The sequence below is a fragment of the Sorex fumeus genome, unplaced genomic scaffold, assembly GCF_029834395.1.
Source record: "Sorex fumeus unplaced genomic scaffold, SorFum_2.1 ptg000069l, whole genome shotgun sequence".
In the NCBI taxonomy this organism is placed as follows: Eukaryota; Metazoa; Chordata; class Mammalia; order Eulipotyphla; family Soricidae; genus Sorex; species Sorex fumeus.
In genome coordinates this window covers 337,968-353,797 of record NW_026606126.1, presented here as the reverse complement: position 1 = coordinate 353,797, position 15,830 = coordinate 337,968, and the positions used below count along the sequence as shown (strand labels likewise).

Here is a 15,830-nt window from a genome sequence, read left to right as displayed (position 1 = left end):
TTTTTCTAGACATGATGTGACTGGAGTCTTTGTATTTTTTTCCTCAATGCAGGGTACCAGCTGTTTCCTGCGCTGGGTCAGAAACTTGGACGATGAGCTACATGCTATTATAGCTGGTAAAGCACTGACACTAAAATGAATCGATGTTCATCATTTGGTGATAGTAATAAATCTGAATTAGTTTCCAGATCCACCTCATTTCTTTGTATCTTCCGTTTTCTATGGTAGAATTCCTAGAATGGCATTTAGTCCAGTTTGCATTTGCACCGTTAAACTTACCGAGACGCTCTTGCCTTCTGGGGCTTTTGCGTTGACGACATAATGACCTGCATAGCTGCCCTGCCCAGGAGGAGTCATAGGGAATATTGCATGAGACACAGAACCTCGAGGCCTGTCGCAGTGGCAAGACCCAGAGACACGCCGGGGCTCTATCCATAGCGCCCTGGGGTCCAGTTCCGAGCAGGGTGGCTTCATGCTGGGGCCCGCAGCTAGGCCTGAGCACCAGGTGCCCGGTTGAGCATTAAACTATTGGCCCAGTTTGTTGAATATCTCTTGGGAGCCACCCCTGCAACCCCTGGGCACTGCTTTGGAGCCCTACCCCCCATTTAAAAAAAAGAAAAGAAAAAAGAGCAAAGTCTTAAAGTAATTGCTGGTTAATAGAATCAAAATTAATTTCTTAAAATTTACCTCTGGCAATTGATGAATATTTTAATCATAGAGCAGGGGAGTTTGTGGTTTATTTTTAGGAGCACGAACAATTGGATAAATGAAACTAAAGAACATTTTCTACAAGTGCAATATGGGTGCTTAAGTTGAATATGCTTTTTACATTTCCATTAGTAACATTCTTACTACTAGCACCCCAGGTTCCCTCCCGCTGTTTATAGAATGAAGGTAGTACTATGGAGAAAAGTGTATTAAAAGCAATTGGAGCACTTAGTAGAAGAGATGAATAAATATTTCTCCATAAAAACCATATGTTATAAATTTTTAAATTATCTTTGGAAACTATTCATGTGGTAACACTATTGAACTTTGCTACTAATTTTGAAGTTGAAGGTTTTAATTTAAAATGTGCTAAAGAGAATTCATCCCATTTTATGTCATGGAGTTAGTTACTATCCTTGATTCTGTTGTAACAAAAACAATGGTACAATACATTTTTTCTAATTTAATAACTTAAGTGACTTAATAACAAATACTTTTAGATCTGATTGCTTTCTCTTATTTATTGTTTCAGGATTTCTGGCAGGTGTATCAATGATGTTTTATAAAAGCACAACAATTTCTATGTATTTAGCTTCCAAATTGGTGGAGGTAAGCAAACATTTTAATGCATGTACTGTTCAAAAGAAAATGATAATTTCGAATGCTTTATAAGTCTCCTTTCCAATGGAGACGTTACTGGGCCCGCTCGAGCAAATCGACGATCAACGGGAGGGCCTTTACTTTTACTTTTCCCTCCCAGTTACAAAAGCAAATTTTATTTTTTTTATTTTTTTAATGAATCACTGTGAGGTATAGTTACAAACTTAAAAACTTTGGGGCTGGAGCGATAGCACAGCAGGTAGGGCGTTTCCTTGCACACGGCTGACCCAGGTTCGATTCCCAGCATCCCATATGATCCGCTGAGCACTGCCAGGAGTAATTCCTGAGTGAAGAGCCAGGAATAATTCCTGTGCATTGCCGGGTGTGACCCAAAAAGCAAAAAAACAAAAACAAAAACAAAAAACTTTTGTGCTTACGTTTCATTCATACAGTGATCTAGTACCCATCCCTCCACCAGTGCCCATTCTTCACCACCAATATTCCCAGTATCCTTCCCACCACCCCCACTGCCCCGCCTCTGTGGCAGGCCCATTCTCTTTCGTTCTCTCTCTCCTTTTGGGTGTTGTGGTTTGCAATACAGGCAATAAGTGGCCATCATGTTCAGTCTATAGTCTACTTTCAGCACGCATCTCCCATCCCGAGTGGGTCCTCTAACCATACTTTATTTGGTGTTCCCTTCTCTATCTGAGCTGCCTTTTCCCCCAGCATGTGAGGCCGGCATCCAAGCCGTGGAGCAATCCTCCTGGTCTTATCTCTACTATCCTTGGGTGTTAGTCTCCCATTCTGTTACTTTATATTCCACAAATAAGTGCAGTCCTTCTATGTCTGTCCCTCTCTTTCTGACTCATTTCTCTTAGCATGATACTCTCCATGTTGATCCACTTATATACAAATTTCATGACTTCATCTTTTCTAACAGCTTCATAGTATTCCACTGTGTAGATGTACCAAAGTTTCTTTAACCAGTCATTGGTTCTTGGGCACTTGGTTCTTTTTCAGATTCAGTGGGAGGACACTACTACAGTGCTGGCTATTGTAAACAGTGCTGCAATGAACATACAAGTACAGATGTCATTTCTGCTATATTTTACAAAAGCAAATTTTAAATTTAGAAAAATGTTTTCAAGATTCAGTCTCCTATTTTTCTTTTTTGTTTGTTAGTTTAAAATACAAGGGTAGAAACTAGACTATAATTAACCTTCATGCAACCATTATACAGTTTCAATAGTTTATCAGTATTTGGTCAATTTCATCTGTACTGTCCCAAGTACTGAATTATTTTAAAGCAGATCCCAGAAATAAAATTACTTTATCCACTAGCACGTCAGGGTAATGATATCATAAAGAATCCAGAGAAGAAGTGGGTGAGACCTCTCACAGGGCAGGAGACCTGGGCTTGAATTTGATTTATCTGTGAGGAATGCACAGTGACACTCACACAGAGCCAAGAGTAGCCTCCAAGCTATGTGGGGTATGTGTGTGTGTGTGTGTGTGTGTGTGTGTGTGTGTGTGTGTGTGTGTGAGAGAGAGAGAAAGAGAGAGAGAGAGAGAGAGAGAGAGAGCAAGAGAGCGTGCTTAAAAACTAACAGTTCACAATACCATTATCAAGCATTTAGAACTTGGTTTTCACTAATTGTCTCACAGAAATTTTATTTGATCTCTCTGTTTGAATTGGAATCCAGAGACTTTTTAGTTTAAAGAGTTTTCTCTTTTTCTCCTTGCCAGAGATCTTAGCCATTAGCTCTTACAGAATTTTCCACACTAGGGGTTTTGCTGATTGAATCCTCACTGAGGGGTGTCACCATGTTTCCTTAACTCAGTGTGTTTCCTATTTATTTATTTATTTATTTATTTTTGCTTTTTGGGTCACACCCGGCAATGCACAGGGGTTACTCCTGGCTCTGCACTCAGGAATTACCCCTGGTGATGCTCAGGGGACTATATGGGATGCTGGGAATCAGTCACGTGCAAGGCAATTTTCCTACCTGCTGTACAATTGCTCCAGCCCCAGATTTATCATTTAAATCAAGAGGCTTTCACAAATGTAAATTCAGGGTTTTTGCCAGGAGGGGAAGACACATTATGTGTGAATTCTCCTTGAATTACAATAATCGTATTAGAAGGCACGAAGGTGCCTGGGTGTCTCTTCTTTTTGGTGATGAGGGTTTGAATGAGGTATTTGTAAAACCAACTAAGACTGTATCTGATAGCTTTGCAGCCATTCTGATTGTTAACATGATTTGTTATTTTATGAAGGTTGCAAAATGCTCATAGACTGTAAGTTTCGTCTCTTCTGTGTTTATGAGTAGAAATTCTATAAAAGAAACTCTCTTTGTAACCCTTTTGTTACTCTGAAATAGTTTACTAAATATTTAGTAAATTGCTTGACTACTTTCTTTTATTTACCATTGTTCAGAATGATCACTTGATCACTTGACATCCTGTTACTCATCGATTTGCTCAAGCAGGCGCCAGCAACGTCTCTATTTGTCCCTGTCACGTGCTAGTGTAGCCCAATGGCGTCTGCTCGTTCTAGGAACATGAACAGCCTCAAACCAATCGTTCAGGGTCTTGACGAAAAAGTCTGACCATCTCATAGGTGGGCAGCCACGCCATCTTTTGACGTCCCGTGGAATCCAGTCAGTAATGGCTCTAGTCCAGTTGTTGTCTCCAAATCTCATTATGATCAGAATTTATCCTACAAAATTGAGCGATGAGTCTATATTTTTAAATATTATGAAGACCTGAATTTTAACATTTCCAACATCGATTTGTTTCAGTGTTTTCTTCAGATTGCATTTATTTTGTTCAAATTGCCCCATGTTTGGCTGAGTGCCTCTTCAAGTTGACTTGTTTCTTTTTGACATGAGAGTAGCACTGTTGCACTGCACTGTCCTCCTATTATTCATGGATTTGCTCAAGCAGGCCCAGTAATGTCTCCATAGTGAGACTTGTTACTGTGTTTTGCATATCAAACATGTCACAGGCAGCTTGCCAGGCTTTGCTGTGCAGGCGAGATACACTCGGTAGCTTGCCGGGCTCTCTGAGAGGGGCGGAGGAATCGAACTCGCGTTAGCCCGTCCAGCTGCATGCAAGGAAAATGCCCTATAGCTGTGCTATTGCTCCAGCCATGAGAGTAGTATATTTAATAGTTTTCATGCCTTGTGATAAAACCAGATAATACAGATTTCTCTGTGACATTTCCTGCTTGAGAAATAGAATCAGCCTTTCTGTTGTTGGCTTTTAATTTCTTTTGGAGAAGTAATATTTAGAGATTGATTTTGGGTAAGTTGGGGTTTGATTCTGTTTTTTATTTTTGGGGTTTTGGGTTTTTTGGGGTTTTTTTTTGTCTCCTAGACTAGTCATTATTTCTTAGTGTTTGGAGTGAGGAGAGCTAAAGAATGCCCCATTTCTCTTAGACAAAAAGAAAATAAATAGAACATGTTGATAAGATTTTAACTATTTTTGTGTGATTTTTTGTTGAATCACCATGAGACAGTTATAAAGCTTTCATGTTTGAGTTTCAGTCATATAGTGATCGAAAACCCATCCCTCCACCAGTGCACATTTTCCACCAACAATGTCTCCAGTATCCCATTCCCCATCCCAACCCTCCCCCTGACTATGGCAAACATAAATTTACCATAAAAAAAACAAAATTTCTCCCATCCTCTCCACTTTTGGGCATTATGGTTTGCAGTATAAATACTGAGAGTCCATCATGTTTCGTCCTTTACCCATTTTCAGACAATTATCCTATCCAGAACAATCACTCCAGCCATCATTGACTTAGTGATCCCTTTTCTTTTTTTTTTTTTAATGTAGGAGTACTACTATTTATTCAGCCACTGATTAGCTGATTGAATTGGACATGAACTCCACCTTACTTTTTTTTTTTCTATAATTTTATTTATTGAATCACTGTGAGAGCAGTTACAAAGTTTTCGGGTTTAAGTCTCGGTCATACAATGAAACACCCGTCCCTTCACCAGTGCCCATTCTCCACCACCAAAAACCCCAGTATACCCCCATCCCAAGCCCTCCCCCTACCTGTGGGGAGATGATTTCTATATTACTCTCTCTCTACGTTGATTACATTCAATATTTTGACACCAGACCCACCATTATTATTTGAGTTTTTACCCCATCATTCAGATCTGCTGAAAAGGCAACAGTAGACAATTTGTTTTCTAATACTGGTTATGAATAACATACGATGTCGCGTGGATGCAGTAGTGGCCGCACAATTTTGAAATTCCAAAATTTTAACAGATCTGAAGGGATTTCTGCCAAAACCTGCTGGGTTCCAAGATTTGTTCCTGAGTTTCTTGGATCATGGCCATTAAGCAGCTTGATCAGGAGCCAGAAAGGCCATTCATGGGCAGCAACTCAGGGTCTCATTGGGACAAGGAGGAAAGGGCCAGTTCCACCCCCTTCCCGTGAGGCCCCACGTATCTCATCACTGAAGGACCAAGCCTGACTGTCCAGTGGGCTCTGGAGGATTGGACAGGGATTGGATAGGGGGAGTAGATGGAGTTACAGTACCCTTTCCCCCCTGGAATGGCCTGGCGACAGTAACCTACTGCGGGGTCCGAACGCATTTCCTCCAAAAGCCACTGGGTTCCAATATTTGTTTCTGAGTCTCTGGGATCATGATCATTAAGCAGATTGATCAGGAGCCAGAGAGGCTGTTCATGGGTGGCAACTCGGGGTCTTTTTGGGACAGAGAGGAAAGGGCTGGCTCCAGCCACATCCCATTAGGCCCCACGTGTCTTGTCCCTGCGGGCCCAAACCTGACTGTCCAATGACCTCTGGAGAATGCCGGCCACCGAGCCACCAAGGGGGAACAGGTGGAGAGACAGCACCCTTATCCCCTGGGTGGCCCGGCGACAGTAAACTACTGCATGGTCAGGATGCATTTCTGCCAAAAGCCACTGGGTTTCCAGATTTGTTTCTGAGTCTCTGGGATCATGGCCGTTAAGCAGCTTGATCAGGAGCCAGAGAGGCTGTTCATAGGCGGTGACTTGGGGTCTCGTTGGGATGGGGAGGAAAGTGCCGGCTCCACCTTTATCCCATGAGGTCCCACGTGTCTCGTCACTGTGGGCCCAAACCTGATTATCCAGCAGCCTCTGAAGGATGGCGGCCCGAGCTGCCATGCGGAACAGGCCAAGGCATGAAACCTATTCCCACTTGGGGTGGCCCGGCACCTATCACTTACTGCAGGGACTGGACGCATTTCTGCCAAAAGCCATTGGGTTTCGAGATTTATTTCTGAGTCTCTGGGATCATGGCCATTAAGCAGTTCGATCAGGAACCAGAGAGGCCATGCCTCCAATTATATAGCTGAGCTGGAGGTGGTTCGTGGGTGTGTTTCCCACATACCTAACTTTTGGTCGTTTTCTTTCTTGGTAAGCTTTGCCCCAAGTTTTTGGGGTCTGGCCAAAGACACAGCAGCAATTTTGGGGGTATCTGGAATTCTGAAGGCGCCATCAGGCTGTTGCACTCTCCTCACAGGTACAGATTGACCTGCTGGCAGCACCATACCCCAGTGATCCCTTTTCTATCCCAACTGCCTTCTCCCACAGCTCATGAGACAGGCTACTAACCATGGAGCAATATTTTTGGCCCTTGTCTCTTTTGTCCTTGGGTGTCAGTCTCATTTTGTTATTTCGTATTCCATAAATGAGTGCAGTCCTTCTGTGTCTGTCCCTCTCTTTATGACTCATTTCACTTAGCATGATACTGTCCATTACCATCCCTATAAGCAAACTTCATGACTTCGTCTTTCCTAATAGCTGCATAGTATCCCATTGTGTAGATGTACCAAAGTTTCTATCTGTTCTCAGTTACTTGGGTTGTTTCCAGATTCTGGCTTTTGTTGAACATATAGGTGCAGATGTCATTTCTACTATGCTTTTTTGCACCCTCAGTGTATATTCTCAGAAGCGGTATTGCTGGGTCATATGGAAGCTCAATTTCTTGTTTTTGAAGGTGTGTCTATATTGTTTTCCAAAAAAGCTGGACCAGTCGGCATTCCCACCAGAAAGAGAGTGCCTTTCTCCCCATATACATGCCGGCAGTGGTTGTTCTTGTTCTTTTTGATGTGTACCAATCTGTGGTGTGAGATGGTTTCTCACTATTGTTGTGATTTGCTTCTCCCTGATGATTGGCGATGTGGAGCATTTTTTCATGTGCCTTTAACACCCAAAAGTCCATGGCTTTCCTATATACAAATAATGAAAGAGAAGAAAAAGATAGTATATGCTTTTTAAGTTTTATCTCACTGAAAATTTGTCATTACTTATATTAAGAGAATTACATATTTGCTTTATCCAAATATGTGGCCATCAGGGTGTGTCTTTGTATTTGTGTGGGAAGGAGGAGAAAGAGGAAGGAGTAGAAGAGGAAGAGGTGAGGGAGGGAGCAGGTGCAGGAGAGGTGCATTTAGAAGCTATTGAGAGTGGAAATAATATGATTTAATTTACATTTTAAGAACATTCTGGCTGTTGCATATCCATTATTTAGAGGACGAATTAGAGGCAGGGTCTAATGCAAACTGGGAGAATGGTCTTTTGCAGAAGATGGTGACTTATATCAAGATAGTATCCATTGAAGCGGAGGAAGGATTTGAAAGCAAAATTGAGAAGATTTCCAGGAAAGGAAAAGTGAAAAAAAATCATTTTTTGGCAGCAAATACATGTTCTTCATCTTCAGAAGAATTTAATATTGAGATACAGTTTGTAAAGATATCTTTTATAACTGCTTCCCTAAGTAGGATTTTTTTTAAGCAAAGCATATGCTGAAAACATTTTTTAACACAGGAAATTATGAATTTTAATTTGCCAGTATTTTTTGTTGCATTTATGACTGTAGTCATTTTACTAATTTTATGTTAAAATCCTATATTATTATACAGTATTAAAATTCCTTTAATTTAACAATAACAGAAAATTAAAGCCAACTACATAGGTAGAAATTTATTATATTCCAATTACTATTCTTGGTGCTGCTAAGTATATAGAAGTAGAGGATCAGGCTCCTGCTCTTCTGGAACTCAGAGTTTAGTTAAATAAATAAGTTTAGTTTAAGAAATTTAAAGAAAGCCTTGATTCTGTTGAGACTGAAGTGGTCATCAAAGCCCTAGCCAAACAGGGCATTCACACTCAGTACATCAGGGTCCTCCGTGAGCTCTATTATGGATTCACCACCAGGATCTCATCATTCTACAAGGAAAGGATCATTGGCATAAAGAGAGAGGTTCAGCAGGGTGATACCATTTCACCAAAACTCTTCAGTGCCACCCTCGAGGATACCATGCGACAATTGGAATGGGAAGAAATGGGAGTGAAGATAGACTGTTGGCAACTACACCACTCCACTTCGCTGATGACATCGTTCTGTTCTAATAACACCAAACATACGCCAAGCAGCACAAATGCTGGCTGACTTCGACCATGAGTGTGGAAAGGTCGGGCTGCAACTGAATCTCACCAAGGCTATATTCATGAAAAACAAACTAGTTCCTGCATTCCATTTGCTCTCAACGGAACGAACATCCGAATTAAGCAGCTATGTGTACCTGGGTCAATAACTCAACATGACAAACGACTTGGCACCAGAACTGCACTGGAAGAACAGAGCAGCGTGGAACGCCATCAAGAGCATCCAAGAAGTTGTAAAGAGGATGAGGAACCTCTGGCTCTGGCACATCTTTTCGACTCCACCGTTCTTCCTGCGCTAACATACACCTCAGAGACCTTGGCCCCACGAAAACAGGACGGGAACACTATTAGGGTCTCCCAAAGAGGAATCGAAAGAACTATGCTTGGAATATTACATTTCATTCAAGTGAGAGAAGAAATCTGGAGTTCCAACGTCCATCGACGATCGAGGATCAGGGACGCTGTTTCATTTGCCAAGGCGTCAGAAATCAGATGGGCCGGACACGTAATGCGATTTAGAGAAAACTGCTGGACTAGAGCTGTTACCGACTGGATTCCATGGAACGTCAAAAGGACGCATGGCAGCCCAACTACAAGATGGTCAGACTTCTTCGTCAAAATCCTGAACAAACAGTTTGAGGCTCTTCCTGTTCCTGGAGCAAGCAGATGCCATTGGGCTACACTGGCACTCTACAGGAGGAAGGGAGATGTTACTGGTGCCTGCTCAAGCAAATCAAAGACCAATGGGATGACAAGTGATACAAGTGATATAGTTTAAGAAATAATTAGAATGATTAGAACAAAATAACCCCATATGTCCAGAGTTACCTGTTTTGTGAACCATTTTATAAAACAGTAGGGCGTCTGCCTTGCACGCAGCCAACATGGCCGACCCGAGTTCGATTCCTCCGCCCCTCTCGGAGAGCCCGGCAAGCTACCGAGAGTATTCGATATGCCAGACACAGTAACAACAAAGTCTCCAATGGAGACGTTACTGGGCCCGCTCAAGCAAATCTAGCACATCTGAATTTCATATTCTTCAAGATGAATATACTGTAGTGTACTATATTAATGTCATATAATAGTACTGTTTTCAAATTAATAGCGCATGTTTTATTTTGTTTTTGAAATAGATTGTGTGTAGACCCTGTTTCTTTATAATTTCAGATGCATTAACTTATATATAGTTCACATTCTATACTTTTTGATCAATTCATATGTAAATTATTCCCCTCACATCTTTGTCATTTTGCTCTGAAATTAGAGAAACACTATTAGAACACTGAGAATTTTTGTGACAAATTACTTGAGATGTTACTAAAAATAGAACCTTTCGTCAAATATGTATACATTTGTATACACATACATTTTTGCATATATATGTACATCTACATATGTATCGTATAACTTTACTGTTTATTATTTCTGTTTTGCACTTACCTTGTTTCATTCATTTCAAAACCCTTATTCTAGCATTATACCCCAAATACAGTTAACACATGAAATGTTCCCTGAATGAATGGATAAATATATATAAACAGGAAAGAGAGGAATGGATATTATGCAAAATATTTGAAAAATGGCATAGAATAGGTGAAAAAAAGTTTTGCCTCTGGGGCAAGGACATGAGAAAGGAGGAAAGGGGATTGATACTTATTTCAGTCCTGAAAGATGCAACTCTGATTTGAGCAGTTAAAAGATCATTAGAAGTAGAAAGGTAGGAAAAACTGGTTATAGATAAGACTCATATTACTCAACTATATTGTTAATGCCATTTAAAGTTTTTTTCCTCATCATTTGGCATTGTGCTTGCTTTGCAGACACTGTATTTCAAAGGTATTGAAACAGGGAGGGTTCCTTACTTTCCTCATGCAGATACTATCATCTATTCCATCTCTACAGCGATTTGCTTCCAGGCAGTAAGTATAGCTTTTTGAAATAAGAAACAGAATTATTTGTCTCTGGTGTATATTAAACCAGTGAAGAAAAAAATATAAAGATTGATAACATTTGTATGTATTGGATTTTGTGCTTACCTTGTAGCAAGATAATTTGCAAGTTTCAAATGATTAAACATTAGCTTAATGGTCTAGCGACTGCTTGATGAATACACCGGTTTTTATAGGTAAATTATTACTGCTTTACTTCAGCTTGAATGTCCCAATAATGATCTTTTTTGGGGGGAAAATGCCATGGCATAAATAAGAACAGCTGCTTCCCCTGTACTGCTCAGGCAGTGAGAATGGGTGCCAAATCCATTTTAACAGAAATGTTACTCAATCCCTTTAAAATTCCCTGGATATCATTACTGATAGTGATAGGGATTTCAGGGCTATCGCAAAGTTTTTGGGAATGTTTTTATTTACTTTTTCCCACTGTGATTCTGCCAGGTTAATAAACATTTTAATTAATGAATGCAAGCTGATTATTCAGTAACTGTTTCCTAGTAATAGTCACCATTAATGCAATTATTTCATGAGTAGTGCTCCTAATCAAAAGCACATTTACAAAGTGTCTTGGTAGTTGTCAGCGTAAGTTAAATAATTGTCATGTTCAAGAAAAAATGAAAAAATAGATAAAATTTTAATTTTTAATTAAAATTTAAAAAATAATCGTCATGTTCATAAAATACAGTGGATGGTGAAAATAAAGACAAAGTCATACTGTTGCCTGTAGCTACTGATACCATTTGCTCTTTAATGGAATTTTCATCAAATGGAATTCTCTTCTCGCAGGCTGTCATGGAAGTTCAGACCTTAAGGCCCTCTTACTGGAAGTTTCTGTTACGGCTCACCAAGGGAAAGTAAGTGATAGAAACGTTTTTACTGATCGTAAAATAATAGCACTTTCTAGAGAAAGAACATTTTGAAATTCTCTGGGAATATTGTTTCATTGATAATGTAGTTATCTACGCCACATGTCACATGTCCCGTGCCCCACCAAGGGGCGGGGATTCGGCGCTGGGCTCTTCCCTGTTCCCCATTCAGAGACTATAAAACCCAGCTCCTGGAAGAGCGCAGCTGCGCGACATCTTATTATCTCATTCCTACTTTGGACAAACTAGCAGGTCACCGAATGTAACCTGCCCACACGGCAGAGTCTGTCAAACTCCCCGTGGCATAGCCGATATGCCAAACACCAGTAACAATGATGGGTCTCATTCTCCTAACCCTGAAAGAGCCTTGAATGTGGCACTTTTTAAAAAATCTCAGGGCTAGGACAAAGGAGACGTTACTGGGGCCTGCTCAAGGCATTCGACGAACAACAGGATGGTCGTGATCGTGATCGCAGTTATCTAGTTATATATCAATATGACCAACATGGAAGTTGCACACTTCAAAAAATATTTTTTATTAAAAATTTTAGAGATCATGGCTAAATACTTGACTTCTGTTTTAGAAAAATAGTCGTATCCCGTTACTGATACTGAAAACATACATTACTTTCTTTTGTTGTCACGCTCCTTGTTCTGTGGCAGTGCAGCTTGACTTAATAGGCAGGATGTAGCTTTGGAATCAAATGGACAGCACTGCCTCCATTTCTGGTATGGCTTGCTGTATCGGTGTAGGAAAGTCATTTACCTTCATGAGCTTCAGTTGGGCTTACTCCTGGCTGTGTGCTCATGGGTCATTCCTGGCAGTGCTGAGGGCACTGTGTGCAGTGCTGCGGAGTGGACCCTGGCCCGCTGAGTGCAGAGCAAGGGGCTTAAGCAACCTCAGTACAGAAGTGAAGAGTACATGTGCTGTTCCTAGTCAGACTTTGTACCTGAGGGCTGAGTTGCACACCGCTGTTAAAGATGAAAGCTGGGACATGGGCCATGCGTCTGTCTTCAGGACTCCTCTCGGCGTTAACTACCTGCATATGCCTAGGTGCTAAAGAGGATATCATGTATCTTCTTCATTATTATTACTTAGTAACTGAGTTTTCTGCACATGAATGATTTTAACCAATTGATTATTTGTTGAGACAGTTTACTTTGGCAGGGAACCAAAATTACATTTATTGATTCTTGGAATTAGAATACTGGTCAGTGACTCAAAATTAATTTCACTTTTCTCAGAGATGAACTATCTTTGTGATCAAGCTCAGAACTGAGGTCTTTTCTGCACATTAGCTAAACATGTATCTTTTTAAAATGTTCTGTCTTAGGGGTGGATAGCACAGTGGGTAAGGCATTTGCTTTGTACGCCCCCGACCCAGTTCAATCCCCAGCATCCTGTATGGTCCCTGAGCACCGCCAAGAGTGATTCCTGAGTGCAGAGTCAGGAGTAACCCCTGAGCATTGCTGGGTGTGGCCCAAAAACGCCATACATAAATATTCTGTCTTAGGTAGCAGAGGGAATGAATTTAGGAGTTTGAAAGCCTGTATGCTTTAAATCCTCTTTAATCATTAAATATTTACTTATTTGGATATGTTTTCTATTGATCACATGACTATTTTGAAGGAACATTAATGAGAGAAAATGTATTTAATACCATTGTCTTATTAGTAAATATGAATTATTTAGTTTTCTGTGACTTCATCAGAAAAACCATCATGAACCTATTCTGTTTGGCACAGTCTATTGGAATAACTCAGAGAGTATGAGATAATGCTGCTAATAAACTCCATTAAATAATTGCTCGTGGTGACTTCTGTTTTACAGATTTGCTGTTATGAACCGAAAAGTCCTTGATGTTTTTGGTACTAGTGCATCTAAACATTTTCCGGATTTCATCCCCAGATTGGATCCAAGATACACAACTGTAACACCAGAATTACCCATAGAGCTTTCTTGAAGATAACTGTAGTTTATTAGTGTGTCTTAATGTTTCATTACTTTATTCTGAAGAGTTAATTATGTTCAACACAAAGAAGGGGGCCTGAGCTTGAACTTCAGTGTTAATTTCAGTGAGCAATGCATTATTTTTTGTTTTCTTACCAATCAGAAATACAGAAGCTTTATAGGAAAGTGTTGCTTAATAATTAAGCTCCCTCTGCAGCCAGAATCTGATTCTGGATCATCGTAGTGATTGATATGATATATTATTGATTAAATTATGTCCACAGACAATATTAAATAATCTATATAGGATTGTAGCAACAAATAAGAATATACTTTAAATTACTTTAAAAGATGTGTTTAGTTCATTCCAATGTAATTCTCGTTTAAAATTAAGAATATTTCTACATTCTAGGATACAAAGGATCACGGGTACATGTATTTGGTCTGTATTTTTTTTAACCTTTGAATTGATAACTAGAGTAGAGAAACGTTCTGAATATATGGATAAGAAGTGACTTCATGGACACTGCTGCTTTGGTGTAGAGCAATCTAACTGGGGGAAGTGCCCATTCTGACTTCAGGGATGCAGAAACGGGTCTCATACTCTTTGAATCAGTGCCAGGTATCTATGCCCTTCTTCCATTGGTAAATTCATTTTTTCTCCATGATCAGTTGAGCTTTTTGGCAGCCCAGTTGACTAAAGGAGGATTAGGAACAAGTGTCACTTAACTACATTAGAATTGATAAAGTTGAAATATATGTTTTAGTCCTTCATAGTAGCATTACAGTTGAATGTTTAAAGCAACTGAAGTTACCTTTAAGCCTCCCTTAGGTTTATCATGTTTATCTTCATTTATAAGGACTGAAGATTAAATAGCTAAGAGTTTATACCATTGCTGATGTTGAGAAGAGAGCAAAATCCTATGGAAAAAAGTGATTTTGATAAGTTTGATAGTTGATTCCCTCTCAGCTGTTAAACAGTGACTGTTTTAAAACTATAAACAGTGTAAACATCCAGTGTTGTTAGAAGTTCATTTCATCACTAATTGGATTCAGATCCCCCAGCCTCTTACTTAAAAATCAACACCTTTCTTACTTCTGTTAAAATTAAGAAGTGAAAAAGTGCAGTCACTGCCTATTATGAAGGTTAGTAGTTCAGGACACTCATGATTAAAATATGATCACTGTAGAGTTTTTCAGGGAAAAGTTATACTTTTCTAAGTTAATAAAAGGCTTGACTATGATGTCAATAGTTAATATAACATATAGAATGGATGGTATATTTTTTTAATAATTTTCTTGTTGAAAAATTTCAGGCCATTTTAAAATTAATTATGCACTAGAATATGTGTTGGAACAAGAATTATAACCCAGACTTTAAAAAGTGTTTAATCATTCGTATTCAGTTTCAAGCCTTATGTATTTCTGTTTATATGTAATCCTATCCTCGGTTCTTCTGACAAATTGAAACCAATGAAAGGATAGACTCTGGCACCATGATAACACAGAAGGCCACTTCACTTGGTCACATTGTTGTGTTGTGATTAACTTTTAAATTTGACTGTCTATTAGGCAGTACTGTCAAAGCATCATTTTGGTTTCAGTCTTCAAATTAAATGATTAATAAATTTTTAAGTTTTTATTCACTGGCATCAGCATGATGATTAGTTCTGTTTGCTTTGAAAATAAAATATTATGGCAGTGAAGAAACACTACTGCCTGCACCTCATTTCTCTTCAGAAATTATGTTGATAAAATTACCTATCAGATTAAAAGAAAAATATTTGACTTCGACATATAAGTCAGATGTTTTTCATTGACATTTAAAACGATATTGAAAAATAATCTTTACTGAAATTTTGCTGTTTTGTATTTTTGTTTTTTTAAGTAGAATTTTACTAGTGAAAAGTTAACATTTTTCCCCTATCAAAAAAATCTTATTTGATATAAAATGTAAAATAAAATAACTATCATAACAGAATATAATAATAAGTGTATGACTTGGGTGAATAACCAGTTTACACTTGTAGCACTGTCACACTTGTCCTCCCATTGTTCATCGATTTGCTCGAGTGGGCACCAGTAACGTCTCCATTGTGAGACTTGTTGTTACTGTTTTGGGCATATCGAATATGGCACGGGGTGCTTGCCAGTCTCTGCCGTGCGGGCGGTGTGCTCTCGGTAGCTTGCCGGGCTCTCCGGGAGGGACGGAGGAATCAAACCTGGTCGGCCACATGCAAGGCAAATGCCCTAACTGCTGTAAATTGCTCTGCCCAATTTACACTTGTGAAAA

The 15,830-nt window shown here is 39.5% G+C and overlaps 1 protein-coding gene across 1 annotated transcript in view; it reads left to right on the top strand.

The window, feature by feature from the left end:
- The window catches only part of TMEM135 (transmembrane protein 135), a 247,697-nt gene extending 232,450 nt beyond the window's left edge, over positions 1–15,247 (top strand). The window contains exons 11-15 of the mRNA XM_056128830.1: positions 53–116; positions 1,241–1,317; positions 10,592–10,690; positions 11,507–11,574; positions 13,418–15,247. Of these exons, the coding sequence (XP_055984805.1) occupies positions 53–116; positions 1,241–1,317; positions 10,592–10,690; positions 11,507–11,574; positions 13,418–13,550 (441 nt within the window). The 3' untranslated portion in view covers positions 13,551–15,247. The remainder of the gene's footprint in view (positions 1–52; positions 117–1,240; positions 1,318–10,591; positions 10,691–11,506; positions 11,575–13,417) is intronic.
- The last annotated feature ends 583 nt before the right edge of the window (positions 15,248–15,830 follow it).